At 37.3% G+C, this 22359-nt stretch overlaps 2 protein-coding genes across 2 annotated transcripts; one reads left to right on the top strand and one right to left on the bottom strand.

Annotated features, from left to right (window-relative positions):
* Positions 1 to 135: 135 nt before the first annotated feature.
* Positions 136 to 13706, bottom strand: LOC134852173 (uncharacterized). Its single transcript, XM_063868486.1, has 13 exons — positions 12402 to 13706; positions 11225 to 11581; positions 10317 to 10501; positions 9680 to 9844; positions 8141 to 8595; positions 7721 to 7831; positions 6837 to 7038; positions 6334 to 6491; positions 5483 to 5645; positions 5009 to 5168; positions 3000 to 3162; positions 1673 to 1902; positions 136 to 464 (listed from the first exon to the last, which is right to left on the bottom strand). Exons 1-13 carry the CDS (start codon positions 13253 to 13255, stop codon positions 206 to 208), a joined length of 3462 nt encoding a protein of 1153 aa, XP_063724556.1. The 5' UTR covers positions 13256 to 13706; the 3' UTR covers positions 136 to 205.
* A 4694-nt stretch (positions 13707 to 18400) lies between these two features.
* LOC134851206 (anaphase-promoting complex subunit 10-like) lies at positions 18401 to 21875 on the top strand. Its single transcript, XM_063867185.1, has 4 exons — positions 18401 to 18722; positions 20309 to 20450; positions 20864 to 20968; positions 21473 to 21875. The coding sequence occupies exons 1-4, from the start codon at positions 18520 to 18522 to the stop codon at positions 21644 to 21646; spliced, it is 624 nt and encodes a 207-aa protein (XP_063723255.1). The 5' UTR covers positions 18401 to 18519; the 3' UTR covers positions 21647 to 21875.
* The last annotated feature ends 484 nt before the right edge of the window (positions 21876 to 22359 follow it).

The raw sequence follows: 22359 nt of genomic DNA, 5'->3' as shown, positions 1-22359 counted from the left end.
ATCTTTTTGGTCAATCTGAAAGGTCATGATAAGTCAAAAATGAGTGAAATTTGAAATATATTTATTTGATATTTAGAGGTGTAATCGAAAGGATAGTAACATTTCATGAATGGAATCTGAACTTTATTGAAAAAGTTTGAGAAGTATATTTTTCGAATTTCAAATAGAGGTACAAAAATAGAGGTCGACTTGATGTTCTGTTATTCTAAAAGAACTCATGGTCATTGGCATCTATTGCTGTTTCCATGTGTAATTCCTGGTTGTTTAAAGAGTTCACATCCTTTGCTTGGTCCGGCTGATATGATTGGTTCTCATGATAGTTTTTCACACTTGATGTTTCAGAAGCGACTTTGCTTCGAATGGACAACATGTCATCTAGGTTACTTGATTTGTCTGATCTGGGGTCAGAAAAGGCATCGATTGCGTGTCGATCGCGTATGTCATCTGACACCGAAACTTCCCTCCTGAAAGTATACATGAGTCCTCTGTTGTGATAGCAAACTTAGCTGTTTGGTTCATTTTTTCCTAACGAGGCATGAAGTTTTTCTGTCGCCCTAATTAACTCCACGATGAAGCGTCGTATTTTAGCTAAATAGCCTGGTCTTGTGTTTCTCAATGTTCTACAATTTTCAAATCGATTAGAAAATTCTATGAATATTGAGCAAGACCAGGCTGAATAGCTAAAATATGACGCTTCTTCATGGAGTTAATTTCATGTTAAACTTCATGTTTTTTCATGTTAAACTTCATGTTAAAAAACTTCATGTTTTGACTTTTCATTTCTTGTCAGTTTCAATTCGATTTTATTTGCTTGAGGGATATTTACAAACTCCAATAACGACAGCGCAAATTGCTCAAAAACGGAATGATTAGTTCAAAAGTGGATTTCAGTTTGTAGATATCCCAACGACCTAAGATTACATATTAATCCATGGGCTGGTGTTATAAAAGAACTGGCGGTCGGAAACGTTTCTTCAATTTGAAAAAGCTCCGTGTTCATGTATTTTTCGTTTCATTTCTGAAAAGGGAGGAATAGTTGTGCTCGTGGAGAGCGGTGTTTGTTTAGACAAATTTAGTCTTCTTAACAGGGGCGGATTTAAAAGGGGGCGGATGCACCCCTCTCAGTGATTCGAAACCCTCACCAACCAAAGGGTCCCCATTTGGCCTTATTTTAATACCGTTATTTTAAAGTTAATATATATTGGCGCCAAGGGCGTTCTAAAAGCGCTTTTGGCGCCAATATATACTAACTTTTGAAGGGAAGTGTTCGCCAGTTTTTTTTGGTCAAAATTTTCCAAATAGTATACAAGAACGGCGTTTTTGACCTCTTTTTTTTCCAAAAGATTGCCTGCTGCTTAGTTTTTTTTTGTCAAAATAGGGTTTCCATAGTTTTCTGGGAGCTCTCCGAAAATCAATATGGTCGTCCTAAAAAAGTTCAAAATTTTCGAACAATTTTTATAAAATCCTCCCCACCCCTTGAGAAAATCCTAGATCCGCTTCTGTTTGTTAACTAGCTTAGTTTAACGGAATTTCGAATTTAGGTATAGACATTCTGAGTATAAGGTTGTAAGAATGTTTCAACAGCATTTTTGTAAAGTTGGTTTTTAGTTGAATGACTCTTTTGCAACTGTCTGTTGGCTGTTTTGTTTGTAGATAAATACTTGATGCTAACCTAAATTTTCTCAGCAGCACAGGAGGATAATAAGGATCTTTGGCGCCCAAATCGTAATGCTTGAACAGCTCTTGTTCTGGAAAATCCTCCGTCTCTTCTTGGGAGAATAGTTTCTTCTTCGTGAAATGCACGTATACTGCCATAATTGGTATGTATGATGTACATACTAGTGTTAACATGGCACAAACCATTTTGGCCCATCCGGGATAGGGTGTAGGCTCTGTTGATCCCTGAAATTAACATATAAGAAATTTATATAGCAGCTATTCAGCCTCAAATTTTAGCTAAATTATGAATGAAAAAATCACTTTTCAAAGAGCTCAGTTCAAAGATGCATGAACCATGTGATGAAATATTTTTTTTGCTATGATAAGTCTTCGGAGTATTCTGTGCAATTTAACCAGAGACCGGTTGCTCTTTTCTTGTTAATCAATCTGAAAATGATTTTATCTTCAAGATACAGTGCTGATTTAAATTATCCGGACAAAACGAACAAAACTCGAATTTTCAAACGCGTTTTTTTTTCAAATTGGGTTAAGATTAGACAAAAAGTGAAGAGATCAAAAGTTGATAAGAGTTTCTTCAGAACTCTTATGATGCAACTTTTTCTCCGAAATTCTCAACCAAAATTTTAACCCAAAAATGGGTCATTTTGGCTTTTTTCATTTGATCAAGAATTACGCTGAAACTACTCTGTTAATTGATAAGAAAATTATATCACAAGAAGTCTCTTACACAGCTCAACAAAGTTTAAGAGGATTAAATCTCCATAAATTAGCGCAAATTGTTTAAAATTTGTTTTTAAACAGATTCTGGGTTTTACATAGTAAAAATCACATTCATTGACTATCAAGTAAAAATTTTTTCTCTTATACTGGTTTTTGAAGATTTAACCTTTCTTAAACTTTGTTGTGTAAGAGGCTTCTTGTGATATAATTTTCTCATCAATTAACAATGTAGTTTCAGCGTAATTCTTGATTAAATGAAAAAAGCCAAAATGACCCATTTTTGGGTTAAAATTTTGGTTGAGAATTTCGGAGAAAAAGTTGCATCATAAGAGTTCTGAAGAAATTCTTATCAACTTTTGATCTCTTCACTTTTTGACTAATCTTAACCCAATTTGAAAAAAACGCGTTTGAAAATTCGAGTTTCGTTCGTTTTGTCCGGATACTTTAAATCAGCACTATGTACGATTTCATTTTTTCTATGGGTATTTAGTCTACTGTTATTCAGATATCAGTGAGCCTTTGGGTTATAGACATCAACAAAAAAGGCTGTTTGTTTCGCTCAAACTATATTAAAACTGTCCACCACTGCATCTGCTCACCAAGTTTTGGTTGTATCGGGAGTAGGATGCCCCGTCTTTGAACAAGTAGATAATGTTGACGAAGAAGATGATGATCATGACGGTGGGACAGACGAACTTGATCATCACGAGGAGAAGAATGAATGGCTGCTGACCAGTCATAAGGTAGAAGTCCTGTGCAAAACTGAAACAAGAAATTTCATGTTTATCCACATTCTGCGGAATGTGTATGATTATTATCAGTGACATGCGCAGGAATTTTTGACAGGGTTTTTTTAGGTCAGCCATTTCAAATTTTTCAAGCTCTGCCCAAGAAACCCAAGACTAGCCATTTTCAGTAAGTAACGACCACAGACAAAATGGTGTTATTCCGACCATTTGAAATATAAGGAAGAATTTTGTATTCGGGTGTGTTTTAGTTTGTTTTCTTTTCCTCACAAATCAGCTACCGCAAATAATCATCGGTGAGAGTTGAGTGATATATCATATCAAAGCCCCTTTCAGTCGTGATTCCAACGACTCTAAAATTTACAGAAAATTTTCCAGTTTTAAGAAAAACTGGTTTAAAATTTTTTATTTTTTTGTCTTAATTCGAGCGAATGCAGTGAGTGAGCCAGCCCACAATAGCTTATTTTATTGGCTTATAATTCGCTTGCAATAGCTTAATTTAAGCCGTAAAACGTAGATTTACTCGAGTAAAGTGTAGTTTTTTTGCACCTTTTTGCGATCAAAAACAAGCAAAAAAAATTTTTTTTGTTCTTCATTCTAATAGTTTTTCTGCAAACATTGTTTTCCAATTTGCTTTTTTCTCTATAAGTGTCAGATATGTTCGAGCTCTAGTTTTTCGTTCAGATCCTTGTATCACACCACGCCAAAAAGGGACACTATTTGAAAAAAGAATGTATTCTTTTAAAGACTATGGTCGGAACATTCTGTGCTAGTTGCACAGTAATCGGCTATCCATGTTAGGAGTTTGTTTTTGCACGTTATTTTGAAAGCCCAGTTTTAAATTTGAGAGCTGACCAATCAGCACGCGTGCTTAACTTAAAAACCTGTTTAATTACGCTTGTGGTTGCAAAGTGTTTTAAGTTCGGGTTCTGGTCTTTTTCTGTTGGCAACTACGTATGCGCACATATTTTAGCTCGTAACTGGTGGCTTTGATATAATTTTTTGCTTTACTATTGGCTTGTTGAATTGTATCAGCCTCGGAATGTAATGTTTTAATAGCATTTGCATCTTTTTGGTTTTAATTTTTGGTGCAAAATATACATTTTCATCAACATTGGATCAGATATCTTTTCCCTATAGAGTTAAGAAAAGTTTCATTTCGTTTTTTTTTCACTTGTGAGAGCAGGTGACTTGTAATCGGGAAAAAACTTTTCCAATAAACAGTTATTTATACAAATCTGTAAGAAGTTGAATTATTTTATCATGGAACTGCAACACCGTCGAGGCTCGTTATCATTTAGTTTAGTGGGAACAAGCATGTTTTGGGATCCTTAGGTCTAAGATCCTTAGGAGTTTGAATCCCGGCCGGTTTTTGTATTTTTTTATGCAAGTAATTTGATTTTTTTTCTGGGAAACTCTGAATAATTGTGCTATCGTTTGTCTGCTTGTGTTTGTCGGCTTAGTTGGCATATTACGAATTTTTCCTGTGCCGTTAGCAATTTTCAATATATTCGCAAGTATTCTTCATTGTAATTTCAGGGGGGACTTGGAAACTTTTATTTTAATTTTCTTTTTTTTGGTGTCTCAACTGGTGTCTGCTCAAAAATGGTCGGCTTTGTTTCCGCTTCATTCTTAAAGGATATCGTGCTTTTGTATCTAAGTTTTTGTTCTTCCTTTTTCGTCTTGAATTTTCCGTGAAAATAATTTTTTCTACTAAGTTTTCTGGGTTTTATCTTTCTCCAACCAAGTGCTGATGACTTAGGATAGCTGTATATCGATCCAGTCGACGCATATTGATTCTTTTTCAGACAGAAGGATGAGAACTGTTGTTATTATAGCCGAGCAAAGAAAGTATTACTAACTTATCGATGCCGTAGAGCCAGCCTGCCACTAAGACTTCTGAGAGTGCGATGATGAAGAGAGGATAGGAGGCGACGTACTCGTCGAACATCTGGAACACATACTCGCCAGTGGTGGCGGTGAATGTGATACCCAACATGAAGCCACATCCACAACACACGGCTGAAAACAATAACGAACGGTCAAAATTATAGTCGCATTAACTTTTTAGACAAAATTTAATATGAGCAAATGACCCATTCTAGACAGTTTGGGTATGCAAAAGCTAATTTCTCAAACAGGAAGTATGTCTCAAGATCTCCTAAAAACTGTAATAAGCATCCAGAAAATGCTCAAAACACGCAGATTATAGCTATAACGTTCAAGCATGGCTGAAAAATGCCAGTTTTTCCAGTATCAAGTCTGTCGTTTTCTCCATTGAAGCTTGTGTTGATTGACTAAAGTCTTAAAAAATATGATCAATCCCGACTGCATACCGACAATGACTGGCTTTCGGATGTTCTTGAAGAAGTTGAGGTCTGTGAGAGAGGTGATGACTGCTTCCAGGATCCCGAACATGCTGTCCATGCCCAGTGTGATCAACATGAAGTAGAACACGATGGCGAAGAAGGGTCCTGCACTGCCGAACTCAGTACAAGCCTAAAAGAATGTTAGTTAGGTCAAAACGACTTATCCACAAGGAAAAAACAACAGCATACGAGCTGTTTAGCTCTTCACGCAGAACCGATGTTGCTCCCCTGACTAAGAATTGTATGCAATTTTCGGCTTTTTTCTAGACTGGGAAATGTTGCCTCGGCTTCAAAGCAACGAGCACTGATCATGAAGGGCCTCGAAGATTATGAAGGAGGACCTGCCTTTCTTTTGAGAGGAGAAGCGGTAAATGCTTCGCCACCGCTCCCCTACCTCTTCATGTGAAGTAAATTAAGGTTAATGTCAAGTTGCTAGTTGTTTCATCAGCTTCCGTATTGTGACCGGTTAGAAATTTTTTTGATTGAAAATATGCTTTCAATGAAGCTCACTAGGACCAAATCCGTTGGAGGACTGTCACCACTCATGTTTTCAGCATGTTTGCCGTTTAAAGAACAATTGTAAATAAAAATTTCTTGGCTTTATTGATTCTTATTTCACCAACTACAGTTTGGTTACAATTCCCTTTTCGGCCCACAAAAGCCTTTAGACTGAAAATGCCTCTCTTGGTATCCGAAAACAATTTCTTTAATCTCTTTTTTTTTAGAAATATTAGATCCATGAAACAACGAAGATCTTGTTAAAATGAATTGTTCATCAACTATTGTCAACTTTTGAAGATGCTGTATTACGTTTCTACCTTTGCGATGGTAATAAAGACGAGTCCACTTCCAGAGACAGATTCAGTCATGAAGGTGTCCAGATTACAAGGGTTGTTGGAGGGGTCCACTTGCAGAGCGGCGCTGTCCATCTCAAATTGCTTGGTGCATTCATTAAACTCCACGGTCGCCATGTGCCCTTAAACGTTACAAGTGCTGATCGGTATAGCTGGTGGATTTGAGTATCAGTAGCGCAATTCTGAGCATGTCATTGCTTCGAATTTTGCTTTGCTGTTTCTCAGCTTTATTAATAATAAATAATCATTGAGCGTAGTGAAGACACGTTTTATGTTCTTTCTTGCATTTTTTCAGGAAGTCTTCATGCTCGCAGTTTGAATTCTCAATTTTTTCAAGTTCTTTTTTTTTGCTAAAAGGAAGATAAATATAGCCCTTTTAATCAGGGGCTAAAAGCTGTTCTTAGCATAAAGCTGAATATCTCTTTTGTTGGTCCTTTTCGTAGATAAAAAGGGCCAATAAAGCTAACCGACAATTGAGAATATGACAGCTCCTGCGTAAAGTGAAGTGAGGCTGTTGGCACATGCGACGATGATGGCGTCCTTGGCGAAGTTGTTGTTGTAGCTATTGTAGGAGGACATGGAGATGAGTCCCCCTCCTGCAAGGGAGAGAGTGAAGAAGATCTGGCTGGCCGCCTCGCGCCACACTTGTCCGTCGTAGATTTTGGAAAACTGCAACATGCAAATGAATCTTGAGTATTTTGAACACAAATGAATGACTCTTAAACAAGCGAAAATTTCCTCTTTTATAGTAAGCAAGTTAAACTAAGCTTAAGCTTACTCGTAAGAGCTTGCCTTACAAATCTTAACGCACGGGAGATGTCAAACCAGCCCTCGTATTGAAGATCAAATGTTTTTAATCAGGGGCGGATCTAGATTGACTCGAGGGGGGGGGGGGGGGGCGGATTTTCAAAAAAGTTTTCGAAAAAATTTGTCGACCGAATTGATTTTTTGAGCTCTCCCTAAGCACTGTTTAAACCCTGTTTTGGCCAAAATTTCTGCGCCGCAGACAAAATTTTGAAAAAACAGGCCAAAAAGGCGTTTTTAGGCACTTTTTGGAAAATTTTGACCAAAAAATTGCGTTTTCTCGGCGCGCACTCCCCCCTCAAAATTAGTATGTATTGGCGCCAAAGGCGCCTTTAGAAAAATTTTAGGGTCGGTCGGCCAAAAATGGAATTCTTAAAAAGTACCTTTGGGTCGGCAGGGGGTCGAATCCCTGAGGGGGGGGGGGGGCGTCCACCCCCCATAAATCCGCCCCTGTTTTTAATCAAAAGTTTCTAAATCTTTGAGGCTGGCTATGTTTTTAGTTGAATGTCACAAGTTTGATGTCATTTTTTTCAAAATTTGAACTTACGTCGGGCTTAAACAAGTGTTTGAGTCCATCTCCTGCGCCTTCGAGAGTGACGCCACGAAAGAAGAAAATAGTCAGCACCAAATAGGGAAATGTTGCTGTGAAGTAAACCACCTAAAATTAATGCACAATGCATGATCTAAAAACAACTTATATTGGTTCCTCCAATCTCTCTGCTAGGTTTGAAAGTGCAGTTCACCCAGCTTATCATTAACTATAACAGTCGAGACATGTTCATTTTATCAGTGCTAAAAATTGGATTCATTAAAAGGTCGGGTTCATGTTTTTCTTGGGTTCATGTTTTTCTTGGAAATACCCCCAGCCTCGCTAAGGCCCTAAATAGCCCAATTTTAACTTATATTTTTTTTATGCGTCAAGTTTTGTAACTTGCTTCTCGGGGTCAAAATAATCTGTTTTTCTTACTTTTCCCGATGACTTGATTCCTCGAGCTAGACAAACACAAATCAGAGTCCATGCTGCCAAAGTGGACACGAACACTTTCCAACTTACACCACCAGAATCCTCGATTGAGTCCGCAATGTTGAGTGTCTCGCGATACCAGAAGTAAGAGGCAGGTCCTGCTAAATTACACTCGCTAGTGTTAACACCACTGTCATCGGGACAACTTTCCCATGCAAGAGTTTTGCGAAATGACATCCCCATGTAGAATATACAGTAGGATATTACTGTGTTGTAATAACAGGCCGAGAAAAAGGAAGAGACCATGCAAGCCATGCCGATTCCGACTGCATACTTGCTCATGTCTCGGAAAGCCAAAAGAGGACCTCGCCGGAACCTCTGTCCGATGTGCAGTTCCAAAATGAGAAGCGGGACTCCCTCGATTGCCAACATGCAGAGGTAGGGGATGAGGAAAGCGCCTGAAACACGCTACAGTTGATCATTTATGAATATGCGGTCTATTCATTGGAGTTCTTTTCATTGAAGTTCTTGAATATTGGTTTGTTATCTTCAGAAAATGTGTCCCTTCAGTATTTGTTATCTTCATTATCCCTATACTTCTTTAGAATAACGATGTCCTAAAAACCATGTGTGTTTTGATCGTTTAAAGTGAAACTGCTGCGTTTTTTACTGCCTGTGAACGTAGTGACGAAACTTTTATAGGTCTTGTGATTTTTTTGCTTTTAAAGTTGTTCACGCTCACAATTGCTCACGTTTTAGTGGTTCGCGCTGAAAATTGTTCACGCTCAAGTTGTGTACGCTTAAAGTTGTTCACGATTTAAATCATGTCTATTGGATGTTTAATTAACTGGTAAAATCAAATGGCTGATACAATGATTTATTTCTGCTGAACATAAAGCCTTGGTTGTTTTCACCAAATTAGTCCATGAAGTATTTCACGTTTATTGAAATAGCTGATCAAAATCTGAACTGCGATTTTGTTTGTTCAGTCTTAGAAATGCATTTTCAGAACAAAAACTATACCGCCTGCTATAGTTTTAACTCTTTTTTTTTTCAAAAAAAAGGAAAACGCACAACCTTGAAGTTGTTATCTTGGAAAATAGTAACTTTTCTTCCGAGGTTTGGACTAGCATGTTCTTGGGGGATTTGGAGTTTCAAAAAAAATCGCAATCGTTGCCGACCTTTTTTAAGGTTGATCAAATTTGTTTTCCGAGCTCTCACAAAACACAATAAAGACCCTATTTTGTCGAAACTTGATGACAAAATGATACACGCACCCATCAAGCAAAGTATTATCTGGCACTAAAGGGGACTTCAGAAAAATTTTGAAGTCGGCTGCTAATGGATACCGTAAAGCAGAACACTTGATGACGCTTTGGGGTGCTAAGAGTTTTGTCAAGGGAGGGTCCTTATTTTGTTTTGAGCAAAAAAAGATCGGAAAATCTATTTGGACGACAAAAATTTTGCTTCTCTATTTTGAAAACAAAACGTCTATCACAGTGATGAATGTTTCCGGGTAAAATATTAACTATTCAACTCTACCTCCTCCGTTCTTCTGGGCTAGATAGGGAAACCTCCATATATTTCCCAACCCCACAGCATATCCAACCACTGCCAACAGGTACTGTACTTTGTTGTCCCACTGCTCCCTCTCCTTGCCTCCTCTGATCACCTCCAGTTTGTTCTCTCCTCCTTTTTTCCATCCTCCTGAAAAATAATCGGACAGTCACGTATTATAACATATTTCACTCGAGAGAAAATAATCAAAATGTTGCTTGACATTTTTCAGCTGGAGCGTGCAACAGTGGTTCTCCGGAAAGAGCTGAACAGCTAGTTTATTGGTCTTTTTCCATGATAATTGGTTATAGTTTTTGATATCTGGATTGGCGTAGGAGAAGAGAAGTTCCAACCAAAATTCATGTGCTAGTGTTTTTTAGGTGTAGTGTTTTTGACATTTTAAATTTTGCGGCTTTCGTCTCATTTTTTGTTCACTGGCTTGCGATGCTTTTTTAATGTTATAACGCAAGTGATGCAAAGCTCCGCTTCACCTCTGTATACGAATGTTTTTATGTATTAGATAAATTGTTTTTTTTTTGGATAAGGTTAATATATTCTAGAACCTGTTGTTGCGCAAATTTGTATAAGCTAAATAGGTTTTGTTGTATTTTACATGTCTAACCTGAAGTGTCTTTGGAAGGTGACATGAACGATTGACTGTTGGTGGATTTTTGATGAGTGCTATCTGATTCCATGGATCTAGCTCTCTCTCGTCTGAGCTGTTGTCTGTGGCTGTCCTCTACTGAAGACCCGATGCTCTTGTTGTCGTTGTGAAATGCGCGCGCTATTGCGGGATGAGTGCCTTCTCTACAAACGATACGCTAGTTTAATTAAGGAACTTGGAGTTAATTTTTTCATCTAATTCACTTATTACTTTCTGAGCGAATTCTTGGCAAATTAATGAATAAGTTTTTCAGCGAAGAAACTCTCAAAGCTGAGTTATTTTAAGCGTCGATTTGACCTGCATGCTGCTTTTGAACCAAAGTTGGGTCGCAAATAAGAGTTCCCAGAACCTATTTATAGTTAAACAAATTACTTTAAACTAGAGAAGAAAGATTCTAGGGTATTGTTGACATCAATTTCATGTCTCAATAGTTATATGATCATTATTTAATTAGTGCTATATTTGGCTGCGGTTTTATACTGAAGGAGTTCACGCTTGTACAAAACTAGCGAAAAGCTTCGTCGAGATCCCAATTTTGCCTAGCACAAAACTGATGTATATTATCCTCGCTTGAAAGTTTTTGGTCAAAAGTTTCTTTTTTTGTCAGAGTTAGCGATTCCCTCCAAGTTTAGGTCGACGCTTCCATAAAAATATTGTAAGGGGTGTCGTGAAATAATGGCAAAGAATTTTAAAAACGAGCCCGACACTGGCTAAAATATATTACTTGCGATAGATGCGAAGCGTTTTGCCCCTACACACATTTCGCCCCATATTCATTACTGGACTTTGAGTGCGAGCTATTAGGGAAGAAATGTGCCACTGAATTTCAGAGGGGCGAAATGTGTAGACCACTTGCGATCTCTTACCTCGTGTTAAACTGTCGGTTCAAAGTGTCATTCCTCTGGCCTTGATTATTTCGACGATACATCCCCTGGCCCTCGTCATTCTGGCTGTTCATTTCGAGCTGTGGAGTCTGCATTGATGGATTCACTGTAGAGGAGACAGTCAGAGGTTCTTGCGCTCTCTCACTTTGCTCTGACTTGGGAACGAAAGGCGCTGTTTCTGTGTAAGTGGGGGGAGGGGTGGAAGGTGTTAAGCCCAGCTTTTTCCCAGTTCCAAACCCGAAGTCATAGACCGGACGCTGTCCGTATTTAGGGTCAACGTAGTCGGGCTCATTGCTCAGAGGTGCTTTCGGAGGTTTTGGGCCCCGGGGTTCCGGATATCTGTCACATAAATTAGCCATGTGAGAAATTTGTATTTGCATATTGAGTTTTGCCTATTGAGTTTTACAGGGTTACCATTTGTTAGATATATCAAGATTTACAACGTTATACTATGCTGGTTTTCTCGCTTTTTCCATATCAAAAACCAGCTGCTCGCTTTACTCCTACTTAACTCCAACTTTAGTCAGGCGATTTTCAAGCGCATCTTTTTGCTCAAAAATGTGAAATAATAGTTTTTCTTTACTTGCGCACCCGTGTTAATTTTTAGGTTTTAGGCCTATGGAGTACTTTTTTGCGAGCGCTCGGATTCTTTTTATTGCTTTTATCCCGTGTCAACTCATCATTTGATACTTGATGTCTTTTTGAAGTCTATTTTTGGTAGCTCAATAGTAAAGCACTCAAAACCGTGTACTGCTGCCAGTTTTTTTTATGTGTAATAATGATCTCAATTGGATTCTTCATTAAGATCGGCTTTCAGGAGGCCTTCAATCATAGTGAGAATGATTTAAATCATTTGAATCCAATAAAGATGCAGGTATTCTAGCCATCTAAGGGAAATGAACTGCGAAGGATACGTAGAAGTCTAACTTCAGTTTTCTCCCCTTTGGCCTTTTTCTCCTAAGGGACCAAATTTGAATTGTCCTGTATACGATCGGTACCTAGCACGACGCAAAAAAAATATATGTATTCGGTTCGGCCGATTAAGAAAACTAGAGTAAGAACCGAATTCATTCCCACGCGCGCTCACACACACTCATGCACACAAATACACACAAACATATACTGGAGAGAATTATAATAGAAAAGATTACAACCGTACCTGTGATTGTCGTAGTTGTCATGCTGAGCTGGCCTGTCATTGTCAAACTGAGAATATGGTCGGTTATCGTATTGGGGCTCCCTACTGTTGTACCGCTCTCGTCGGTTGCCATATGGGTCCCTATTGTCGTATGGCTGTCGGTAGTCGTATGTTGAACTGTTGTCGTATGGTCGTTGTCGATCACCATATGATTGCCGATTGTCGTATAGCCGCTGTCGGTTGTCATATGGCTGCCTGTTGTCGTATGGCCGTTGTCGGTTGTCATATGGTTGCCGATTGTCGTATAGCCGCTGTCGGTTGTCATATGGCTGCCTGGTGTCGTATGGCCGTTGTCGGTTGTCGTATGGTTGCCTATTGTCGTATGGCCGTTGTCGACTGTCGTATGTTTGTCGGTCTTCACTCGGTGGTGGACGATTAGAGTAGTCAGGTCTTCGTCTGTTGTCGTACTGTAACTCATGACGATTGTCTTTAGGATCTTGTCTATATTGGTCTCTATAATAGCGATCGTCTTCTTCTCTCCTATCTGGGTAGCTTTGGCGTCGTTGGTTTTGGTCTGGATATCCTGAACGATCGTCATCATATCTTCGGTCTCTGCTGCCGTCGCGCTGCGGACGTGGCGCGGAATTGTAACGTTGTGGTGGTGGTGGTCGTTGTGGTGTGCCATCGTCGTAATTGCGGGGATCCGGTCCGTAATCTCTGGGTTCTCGAGTTTGGGTCCGCTCCTGATCTTCAGGCCTTGGATCGTCGGCAAGCGAACTTGTTTCAGATGTTGGTTTCCGATCACCAGGACTACCATCGTTAGGATTTTCGTCGTTTTCGAAACTGAAATTCTCTTGTGGCATATAGCGCTGCATTCTGGAAACAATAAGGTTTTCTGGCTCGCTCTGCAATGTAGAGTAAAATTCAGAAATGTGATTGTTTTATAAATGAATTTTATAGCATTCCGTCGTCCCACAGATGACTGATTTTATATAATTTGCAAACGTGTCTGCGTTCGTTGCAATTTAGTTTCAGTCTCAATTTGTCCTTTTAGTAAAAATGTTTGAAAGCTCGAATTGATCATGCCATGCCGCAAATTACGCCTCATTTTTACATGATGAATCACGCGTTTTTAGATATGCCAAGCTCAGCTGAGTGGTATTGGTACTATATATTTGCATTGAATCATTGAACGCAACGCACTTGTGCTTTTTCTTAGTTTGTGAAACGAAATTTGCTTTTATTGTGCTTTACGTGGCTGGAAAATGCAGATAGCGTTTCCTATATCATTTTTTTCCTTTCTCAAGCGCATGTAAAAAAAACGGAGAGGTAAAACGGTGTTGAACACTACACGTCTACAGCTAAGACTTCCTTCGTTTTAAACTGAAAGAGGAAAAACGGTGAAAGCGGAGTATTGTTTGCCTATTAAGCACTAACAAAACCTGTTTGGTTCTTGAGAGTAATCGGAGAGCTTTTAATAAGTGCGTTTTGTTCTTAATGAAGTCTCTTTCATAAGGTCAAAATTGTTGCAAAACTTGAACTTAGTCTCATTATTCTAATTTCCTACATTTCGGTACCTAAAAGTTGCAATATGTTTTGTATTCGTATCATTTTGAAAATAAACGCCACCTTTTTTCAGATAATTGATAATGCGACGAATGTTCAAGCCTATTCTGAAGCTATCGCTTTTAGGCGGAGCATTCGGCGTCACCTATTCTCTTGGAATCTGGGACCCACCTTCTGAAACAAACCAACCCAACCTGAAACTCATAAAATGGAAGCAAATATCAAACAATTTCATTGAAGACAATTTGAAGTTCGACTTCTTAAGAAATGTAGATGTCCCAGTCTCCAAATCTACGAAAGAGAAGATCCAGCTTTCACTCAGTGGCATGAAATTTGAAGGAAATCCCGCTCACAATTGGAATTCCGGAGTGGACTATTGTATCGAAGGCCTATTCGCAGCTCCGACAAAGATCTCAAATGGATGTGGTTATGTAGCATCGTCGGCTAAAAACTCCATTGTAGAGCAGTGGAACAAACTAAATGCAACAACTTCCGATTCTTAAGTTTGGTAGATTTTAACATATAACTGAAACAAGGATTGAACCACGAACAATTTAATAAGTTTTGAGCCATTCGATTAAAGTTGTACATGAATCGGTGCTATTGTACATAATGATCTTTGCTGTTTATTTTAAACAATCATACCTTCGAAAAATAGCCGGAGTGGCGATCAAAAATGCATGGTCGTGTCGCAGAGGCTTAGTAAACGTTTAGTGACCCATTTATACAGCTGTAATCTAGCTGGGCTGGTCCTAGTGATTTTACATTTTTTCTACGATTGCGAATAGCAATCGTTGTTAAATCGGAATGGAGACTTTTTTTCATATTAACAACTTGATTAACAGAATCACTTAGCTGCGCATCGCTTCTCTTCTAATTATCTGGGACATGAAGCTATTGACTATTAAAGGTTCATGGGCTACATAGTAACAATCGTTTGAAATGAACGATACATTAATTCTGACAGTTTGTTGACGAGTATGAATGAATTATTGTCTAGTTAAAGATGACACTCCACGTTTGAAGTTTTTGATGCAATTTTGACCCACTTCGTTTTTTAATGTTAAGAATCATCTAAAAAGAATTCTTTTAATAGGATAAAAAATACCATTTCTGCTTAATGTATGGTTTAATGCGTATTTTAATGAATCGCTTTTTATTTGAAAAGGTTTGGATAGCGCAACGGGGCATTGCGTTTCGATATCGCCGCATAACAATTGACGCGTGTCGTGTCTATGGATACAGTTTTTCACAATTTACCAAAAGCATCAGTGTACGCGTCCCTTTTTAGTTCTTAAAACAATTTTCGAGTGAGGTATTGCACTTCAAGTGTACTAATTTACACATACGATGATTTTGCCTCCTGCAGTAAATAATATTTGAACCTCAAAAAAATATGAACACTTGTCCGTTGATAATTATACTGAAATAGACGAGTCTGGACGTGGCACTACTCTGGTTGCCTTCCTTTAGCGAAAAATAGAATCACCTTGTGGGATAGAAATAGAATTCATCAATAATTGATAAAAACCTTTATTCATGAAATAACAGTTGTCGCAGTAGTATAATGGATGCATGTTAAGCATCCTTCTTTTGACCATCAATGGAAATCATCAATGGAAATCTATCAATGGAAATCTATCTATATCTATCTATCTATATCTATCTATCTATCTATCTATCTATCTATCTATCTATCTATCTTTCTATCTATCTATATCTATCTATCCATATATCTATATCTATACTATATTTAAATGCTAGTGACAGCTATCTTCCATGTTTAGGCATAACACTTTTGCATGGTTAACGAAAGAATTTTTTCATGTTTAAGCTATATCATATATTGCAATGCTTGAGAAAATGTTTCAATTAGTTTTCCGCAAGGTCATTAATTTTTCAGTAATTTTTTTCGAGGCCAAATTAAGTCTGTCTGTATACCTGCTTTTTAAATTAATTTGATTGTCTGTCTACCCGTCTCCTAATTTTTTAACTTTCTTCTATCAAATCTATTATCTATTATATATTTAAATGCGGGCTTCACTATCTCGCCATGTTTAAGCTTTTTCAACGAATTTTTTGCATCTTAAACAAAATAATTTTTTCATGTTTAAGCTTTCACTATATCGTATATTGCAATGGTTAAGGTTTTTTCGATTTTCCCGTTTAAATTCAGTGTTTATTTCATCAAGTTTGTATTAGCAACCCAATAATTGGAGGTTGTCGGACTTTTTCCAGGTTTTGCGATTCTGGTCTCCATATATGAAGAACCAAATCCTTGTAGTTTTCGAGATATGACGTTTTCTATGATTTTCTCCGAAATTTTCAAAAAAAAAATTAGATGTTGAAAAATTCCAAAAGTTTGAAGATCTCAATCCTGTTATTGGGTACTCTCAGAGGGTTGCAAATCTGGCCTCTGAATATGTCTGCTCAAAATCTTGGAGTTTTCGAGATAGACATTTTTTTTTTAGGATTTTCTCAAAATTTTTCAGAAATTTTGGGTATAAAACTTTTTATAAAACTTGAAATTACCATAGAAAAGCAACAATGAGAAGAGATAATAAAACTAAACCTGAGCTTCGATGTGGATTGATCAAGAAAAACTACTATTGGTTCATTCAATTGATTTTCGTTCATTGCTAAATATAATTTTAGGAAAACAATCTGTAGTGAGGCTCTGTCTGGGTACTCTCAGGAGTTGTGAATTTTGTCTCCAAATATGACTGCTCAAAACCGTGCAGTTTTCCAGATATGACGTTTTTTGTGATTTTTTTTATTTTGAAAATTAAATTAATTTTATATTCAAAGTTTGAAAATCCTAACCTGTAGTTGGATGCTGTCAGAGTAATCTCAGGAGTTGCAATTTCGGGCTCCAATTAAGATGCTCATATCTTTTTTGTTTTCGAGATACGGCAATTTTTGTGATTTTTTTTTTGAAATTTTCAGAAAACTCAAATTACAAAATAGTTCCCAACCCTGTAGTTGTGTGCTGTCGGAGTATTTTCAAAGATTGTGAATATTGCCATCTAATAAGACTGCTCAAATTTTGGTAGTTTTCGAGATATGAAATTTTTTTCTGATTTTCAAGCAAAAATACCTCTGTTTAGAAAACTAAAGGTGAAGTTTCTCAAAATATGAATTTCCGAACGTTGTGGTTGGGTACTGTAAGAGTACTCTCAGGAGATGTGAATCTTGCGTCAAAATGCGACTGCTCGATTGCTTTTAGTTTCCAAGATGTGACGTTTCTTAGTTCAGTTTAAATTTTTCGAAGAAAATAAAACTTCACAAAATTTTATGGTTCTTCAACATTTTTATAGAAAACTTGAATAAAATACTTTGCAAAATTTGTCACTAAGAACCCTGTAATTGGGTGCTGTCAAAGCACACTCAAAGAATGCAGATCTTATTTCCAATATATGCGGTTTATCATGAGTACCGGAGGTGCGTTTTACGCTAGTTTAAATGAAATCAAATATTACGCAACCAAGTACTAGAATTTTTCTCGTTAATAACTTCGTTCACAGAGTTCGCTCGTGAAATTAATTTGCTTGTTTTACTTGCCTTATTTTCACTAGAGAACTTGAGTGATGGTTAGTGTTATACTACGACTAGTATTTTCTTTTTCTAACCTAATTCGCAAATATTGTTCCACTTTTAGGGCTCCTTTACTGCTTTTTGATATCATGTGCTTTGACATTTGAATAGTATTAAGTTAACACAGCTGATGCGTTTTTAATTCATCAAATGAACCGAAAAAAGTTATGTTTCAAACAACATAACAATCATAAAAACTCGATTTCAGAAGGATATAACTCAATTTATCTCGCAATTTTTTGAAATGCATAACTTATACATAATGTGGCTTTATGCTTTTCAATTAATTACATGCAAAATTAGTGTGGATGCCTTCGGTTTGTTATATTCCGAACTATTACTTCCAAATTTGTGTCTTTCTATTTGGCGCCACTTTTGCTGCAAAGCATTGGTAATGTGTTAAATATGTTGCTGGTTTTTTGCACCTAGTGTTTGACAGTTTTTAAGCGTTCATCGCCGAGAGGGCAGGGTGTGAGACTCCAATTCTTGAGGTCGCAGAGTCGAAGCCCATTCGTAGCAATGTTTTACTCCAGCTTTTCATATTTCACTTTACATAGTTGCATTTTTATCGTGTTCTCACTAGTGTTTGCGAAGCGCAGCTTCGCCTCTGTGTTTAAATTTAAGTTCATGGAGCATTTGGCCTTAAGGTAACACGCGTGCTTGAGACGGCAAAGCCCTGTGATTGGATTTCACTGTTTTTTTTTTGCAAACTGAGTTTTTTGGCTATTTCAGACTAGCGCCTGTCTGCTTACTTCTGTCGGCTTTAATCCCGCAGAAAGGACTTCATTGTGTCGCAAGTAGTGCATTGCTCTGCTTCGCCTCGGTGTGAGTTTGTGTGCATTCAGTTTTCCCAACGGCTCCATTCTACGATAAATATGAAGACTTTTTTAATCAAAGAAACGCTTTAGAGCTTGAGTTTTTTTTCAGATTTTGTATTCCGTACATGGTTTCTTTTTCCAGTTAAAATTAGTTTAAATGAATGGCCAATCAACAACAAGGAACCAACGCCAACTTAGAAAACTCTCCGGGGGAGAGTCCGACAGCTTCGAATAGCCACTTGAATGCCTCAGTTGTGAAGTCGGTGGAAGAGTTCGAGCAGAATGGACTCATCCGGGAAGTCGGTAGCCACGCTGTGTGGTCACTTTCTTCGTGCAAATCGGGCTTCGGGGTCGGACAATTGAGGTGGGTTAGATCCTCTAGTTTCCGAGTTATCCTTTTTAAGCTTTTGTTTTTAAGTTTTTTTGTTTTCATTTTTTTTGCTAGCTTAGTGCAGTTTTTCTTTTGAACAAAACTTTATTTATTTTTGAGGTGCTGATGCGAGACAGGCTGTTTTTTTGTTTTATCACAATTTTTCAAGTTTTCTTTTGATTACGCTTGCGATTAGCAAGCGTTAACAAATCGGAGTAGGCTTTTTTCGGGTTAACACTTAGTTTAACAAAATCAATTGAATCACTTATGATGCTTGTATGCAACTGACATGCTCAATTTCATGAAAATTCAAATTTAACTACTGGGTGGGTACTAGTTACTACAGGGTAATTTCAGGAGGACTTGAAATTTCTAAATTTATTTTTTCAAATAGTTTTTTTTTCGGCTCAACTGGTGGCTGCTTAAAGATTGCTGGCCTTGTTTCCGCTTCATAAGTTTTGTTCAGTTGCTAATTCGAATTTCAAATGTTTTGCCTGGCAAGTTTGCCTTGAATTCCTGTTTTTTTATTTTATTTTTTGGAAAATTGTACCAGTTCTGCAAAAAAAGTCTCAAAAACACTTCTACCGATTTTCAAATTAAGGGGTATCCATAGAAAGACCGCCTACTTTCTTGTGTGCTTGCACACTCCCCTGTTCTCTTTTTGCTTTACCCCTCTGTCTACAGCCTACGAAAAAGTCGGTGGGGGAATATCTTAACGACATATTTGATTTTTTTTTTGGTTTCTCAGAAACTAGACTACCAAATCTGAGATTTTGGTTTCAATGAATAGAACGGTTTTGAAAAGCTCCCTTCCAATAGCGACCTCGCACAAACTTTTTTCACACATAAAATTATGGCCCTCGGAATAGTCAAATTTTTGATTTTTTTTACCGTTTTTTTAATATTTTTCAATTTTTCTCGAAAACTAAGCTCCCAAACCTGAGGTTGTCGGTTCAGTGGATATAAGATGTAGCGGGAGGCTCTCCTGCGTTAGCGACCACTCACCTTTTTTTAAACAAAATTTGTAATTTTCGATTTTTTGCGCGTTGTTTTTTCTAAATTATATGAATTTTACCGAAAGAAATCCAAAGAATCGGCTATAAGAAGCTCCTTTACATACACGCCTACGCCCAAATTTTGCCACAAAAAATATGGTCCTCGGGAAAGTCAAATTTTGTTGACCGTTTTTGAAACTTTTTTGACTTTTCTCGGGAACTAACCTGCCAAACCTGGGTTTTTGAATTCAATGGAACTTACAGGGTAAGTGAATCTCTTCTGCATAAGCGGCTATGCCCAATTTTTAAACAAAAAGCTATGATTTCAGGAAATGTCAACTTTCTGATTTGTTGACCATTTTTTGGACTTTTCCTGGTACTTATCCTGCCATATCTATCATAGGTTTAATCGACACAGAAGGTTGTTAGAAGCTTACCTTTATAATTTGCTGGTATAAAGGTAAGCCTCTGTGTAAATTTTCTTTTTACTGCCATCTTTATGCAAGGCCGATTCATAATGATACTTAATTATGATCCATAATGGGTCTTGAATTTATTTTAAAGGGTTCGTGTTTTTTTTATCAGGGATGGTCTGACGACGACTTACTGGCAGTCGGATGAACCCCAGCCCCATGTGATCAACATCCAATTCGCCCAGAAGACAGAGCTACACTGCATCATGATATATGCTGATTACAAACAAGACGAGAGCTACACACCCAAAGAGGTAATTTGAAAAAAATGCTCGATAAATAACTAAATTTTCAATTTTCCTCTGCATGCTTTGCTATAATTTAATTTACCTCTGCCTTTTTGCCAATTTCTGTAGATTTTGAATTCGTATTCCAGGGCGAAAGGTGCGACAAAGCAGTGGTTTTCATTTTCCCTCAAAGATTTCTATCTTCGAGCAATACTTTGAAGCTATCAGTATCTTTCAACGAGTTCTTTCAATTAAGTTGGGGCGATAATTGTTCTTCAGATCTCATTTCCGAGAAATGATTTCATTTGCTCGGTCAGGTATATTCTAATATTTGAAAAAGTTTTAATAACAAAAACGTATAACAGAAGAAACAATAAATAATTGTACGGTATGAAAGCATCGTTATGAAAATCTCGTTTTTTATGGGCAACACTTTTTAGGTTACCATCAAAGTAGGCAATAACTTCCACGACTTGTGTGTGGTGGACAAACTAGTGCTGGACGATCCGTCTGGGTGGATTGCGGCTCTACTCAAAGACAAAAGTGTTAGTTTTTTAAGTATAAAAATATGATATAATAATATTATTTGCTAAACAGTATCAAACGTCATTTGTTACAAATACAGAGTGAGAGCTTCAGAAAAGTGTTGAAGCCTGTCGAAACAATTTTTTCCAATGTTTTTTTATCAAGTCCAATTATCCAATCAAATTGTCGAATGCCCTAGTACGATTTTGTTTTATTTTTTGTAAATGTGTTTAATATAAAAGGCCTCAGAAGAATGGATTTTTTTAGGATCGACCAATGAAGACGTTTATGGTTCAGATTTCGATATAATAATATTATTTGCTAAACAGTATCAAACGTCATTTGTTACAAATACAGAGTGAGAGCTTCAGAAAAGTGTTGAAGCCTGTCGAAACAATTTTTTCCAATGTTTTTTTATCAAGTCCAATTATCCAATCAAATTGTCGAATGCCCTAGTACGATTTTGTTTTATTTTTTGTAAATGTGTTTAATATAAAAGGCCTCAGAAGAATGGATTTTTTTAGGATCGACCAATGAAGACGTTTATGGTTCAGATTTCGATCGAGGGTAACCACCAGAATGGGAGAGACACTCACGTGAGACAAGTCAAAGTCTACTCGCCCTGCAAGGAAGCCAATCTGGACATAATGCCCTCTTTCAATTCAGTGGAAATGAGCATGTACGCAGTCTGTAGATAGGCAAACAGCGAGTGCAGGTGTGAGTTTTGTACGGAGGATGGAGACCAATACTGCGACTTTGAAGTCTCCACTAGAAACCTAGAGGTGAAATTGGAGCTGGAACTACGTTGATGGTTAAATTTGGAGAAGATTTATCACTGGTGTTCAATCGCTTCTAGAACTAGAAAATTGAATAACTCTTGAGATTTTTGAAATAAATTTTGTTAAATAATTAATTGTTTTAAATTGTCTTTTTAAGTCAGATTTTGATTTGAAAAATCAGAAAGCTTTTGTTAGTTTGAAAACTCGTAATGATTGCTTTATAGAGTGCTAAAAACTTAATTTGAAATCAAAATGGAATCAAACATGAATGGGAAACAATTTTCTCCAATGCAGAGTACTCCAAACAAAGGAGAGTATGTGATAGTGTCCAAGAGAGAACTAGCAATGCTGAAGAGAGAAATCAAAATATCGAATCACTACACTGCAGATCTGTTTAGTCAAGAAACTAAGACTCGACTTAGTGGATTAAAACGGAAATCAAATCAAGTGGATGATGGAGATTGTAACAAAGTAAGTTAAATATATGGCGCTCAGGAACTTTGTTAGATGCTATCATCCAAAAAATAACGAAATTTTTAATAAGGCTGTATTTGAAACTTACGCTTATTTTCTCTCAGAAGTTTAATTATTAGCTCATTTGTTTCCTCTCAAAACTAACGAAAACCTACGAA

This window comes from Symsagittifera roscoffensis, chromosome 7, assembly GCF_963678635.1.
Source record: "Symsagittifera roscoffensis chromosome 7, txSymRosc1.1, whole genome shotgun sequence".
NCBI lineage: Eukaryota > Metazoa > Xenacoelomorpha > Acoela > Convolutidae > Symsagittifera > Symsagittifera roscoffensis.
This window is presented reverse-complemented; position numbering and strand designations above follow the sequence as displayed.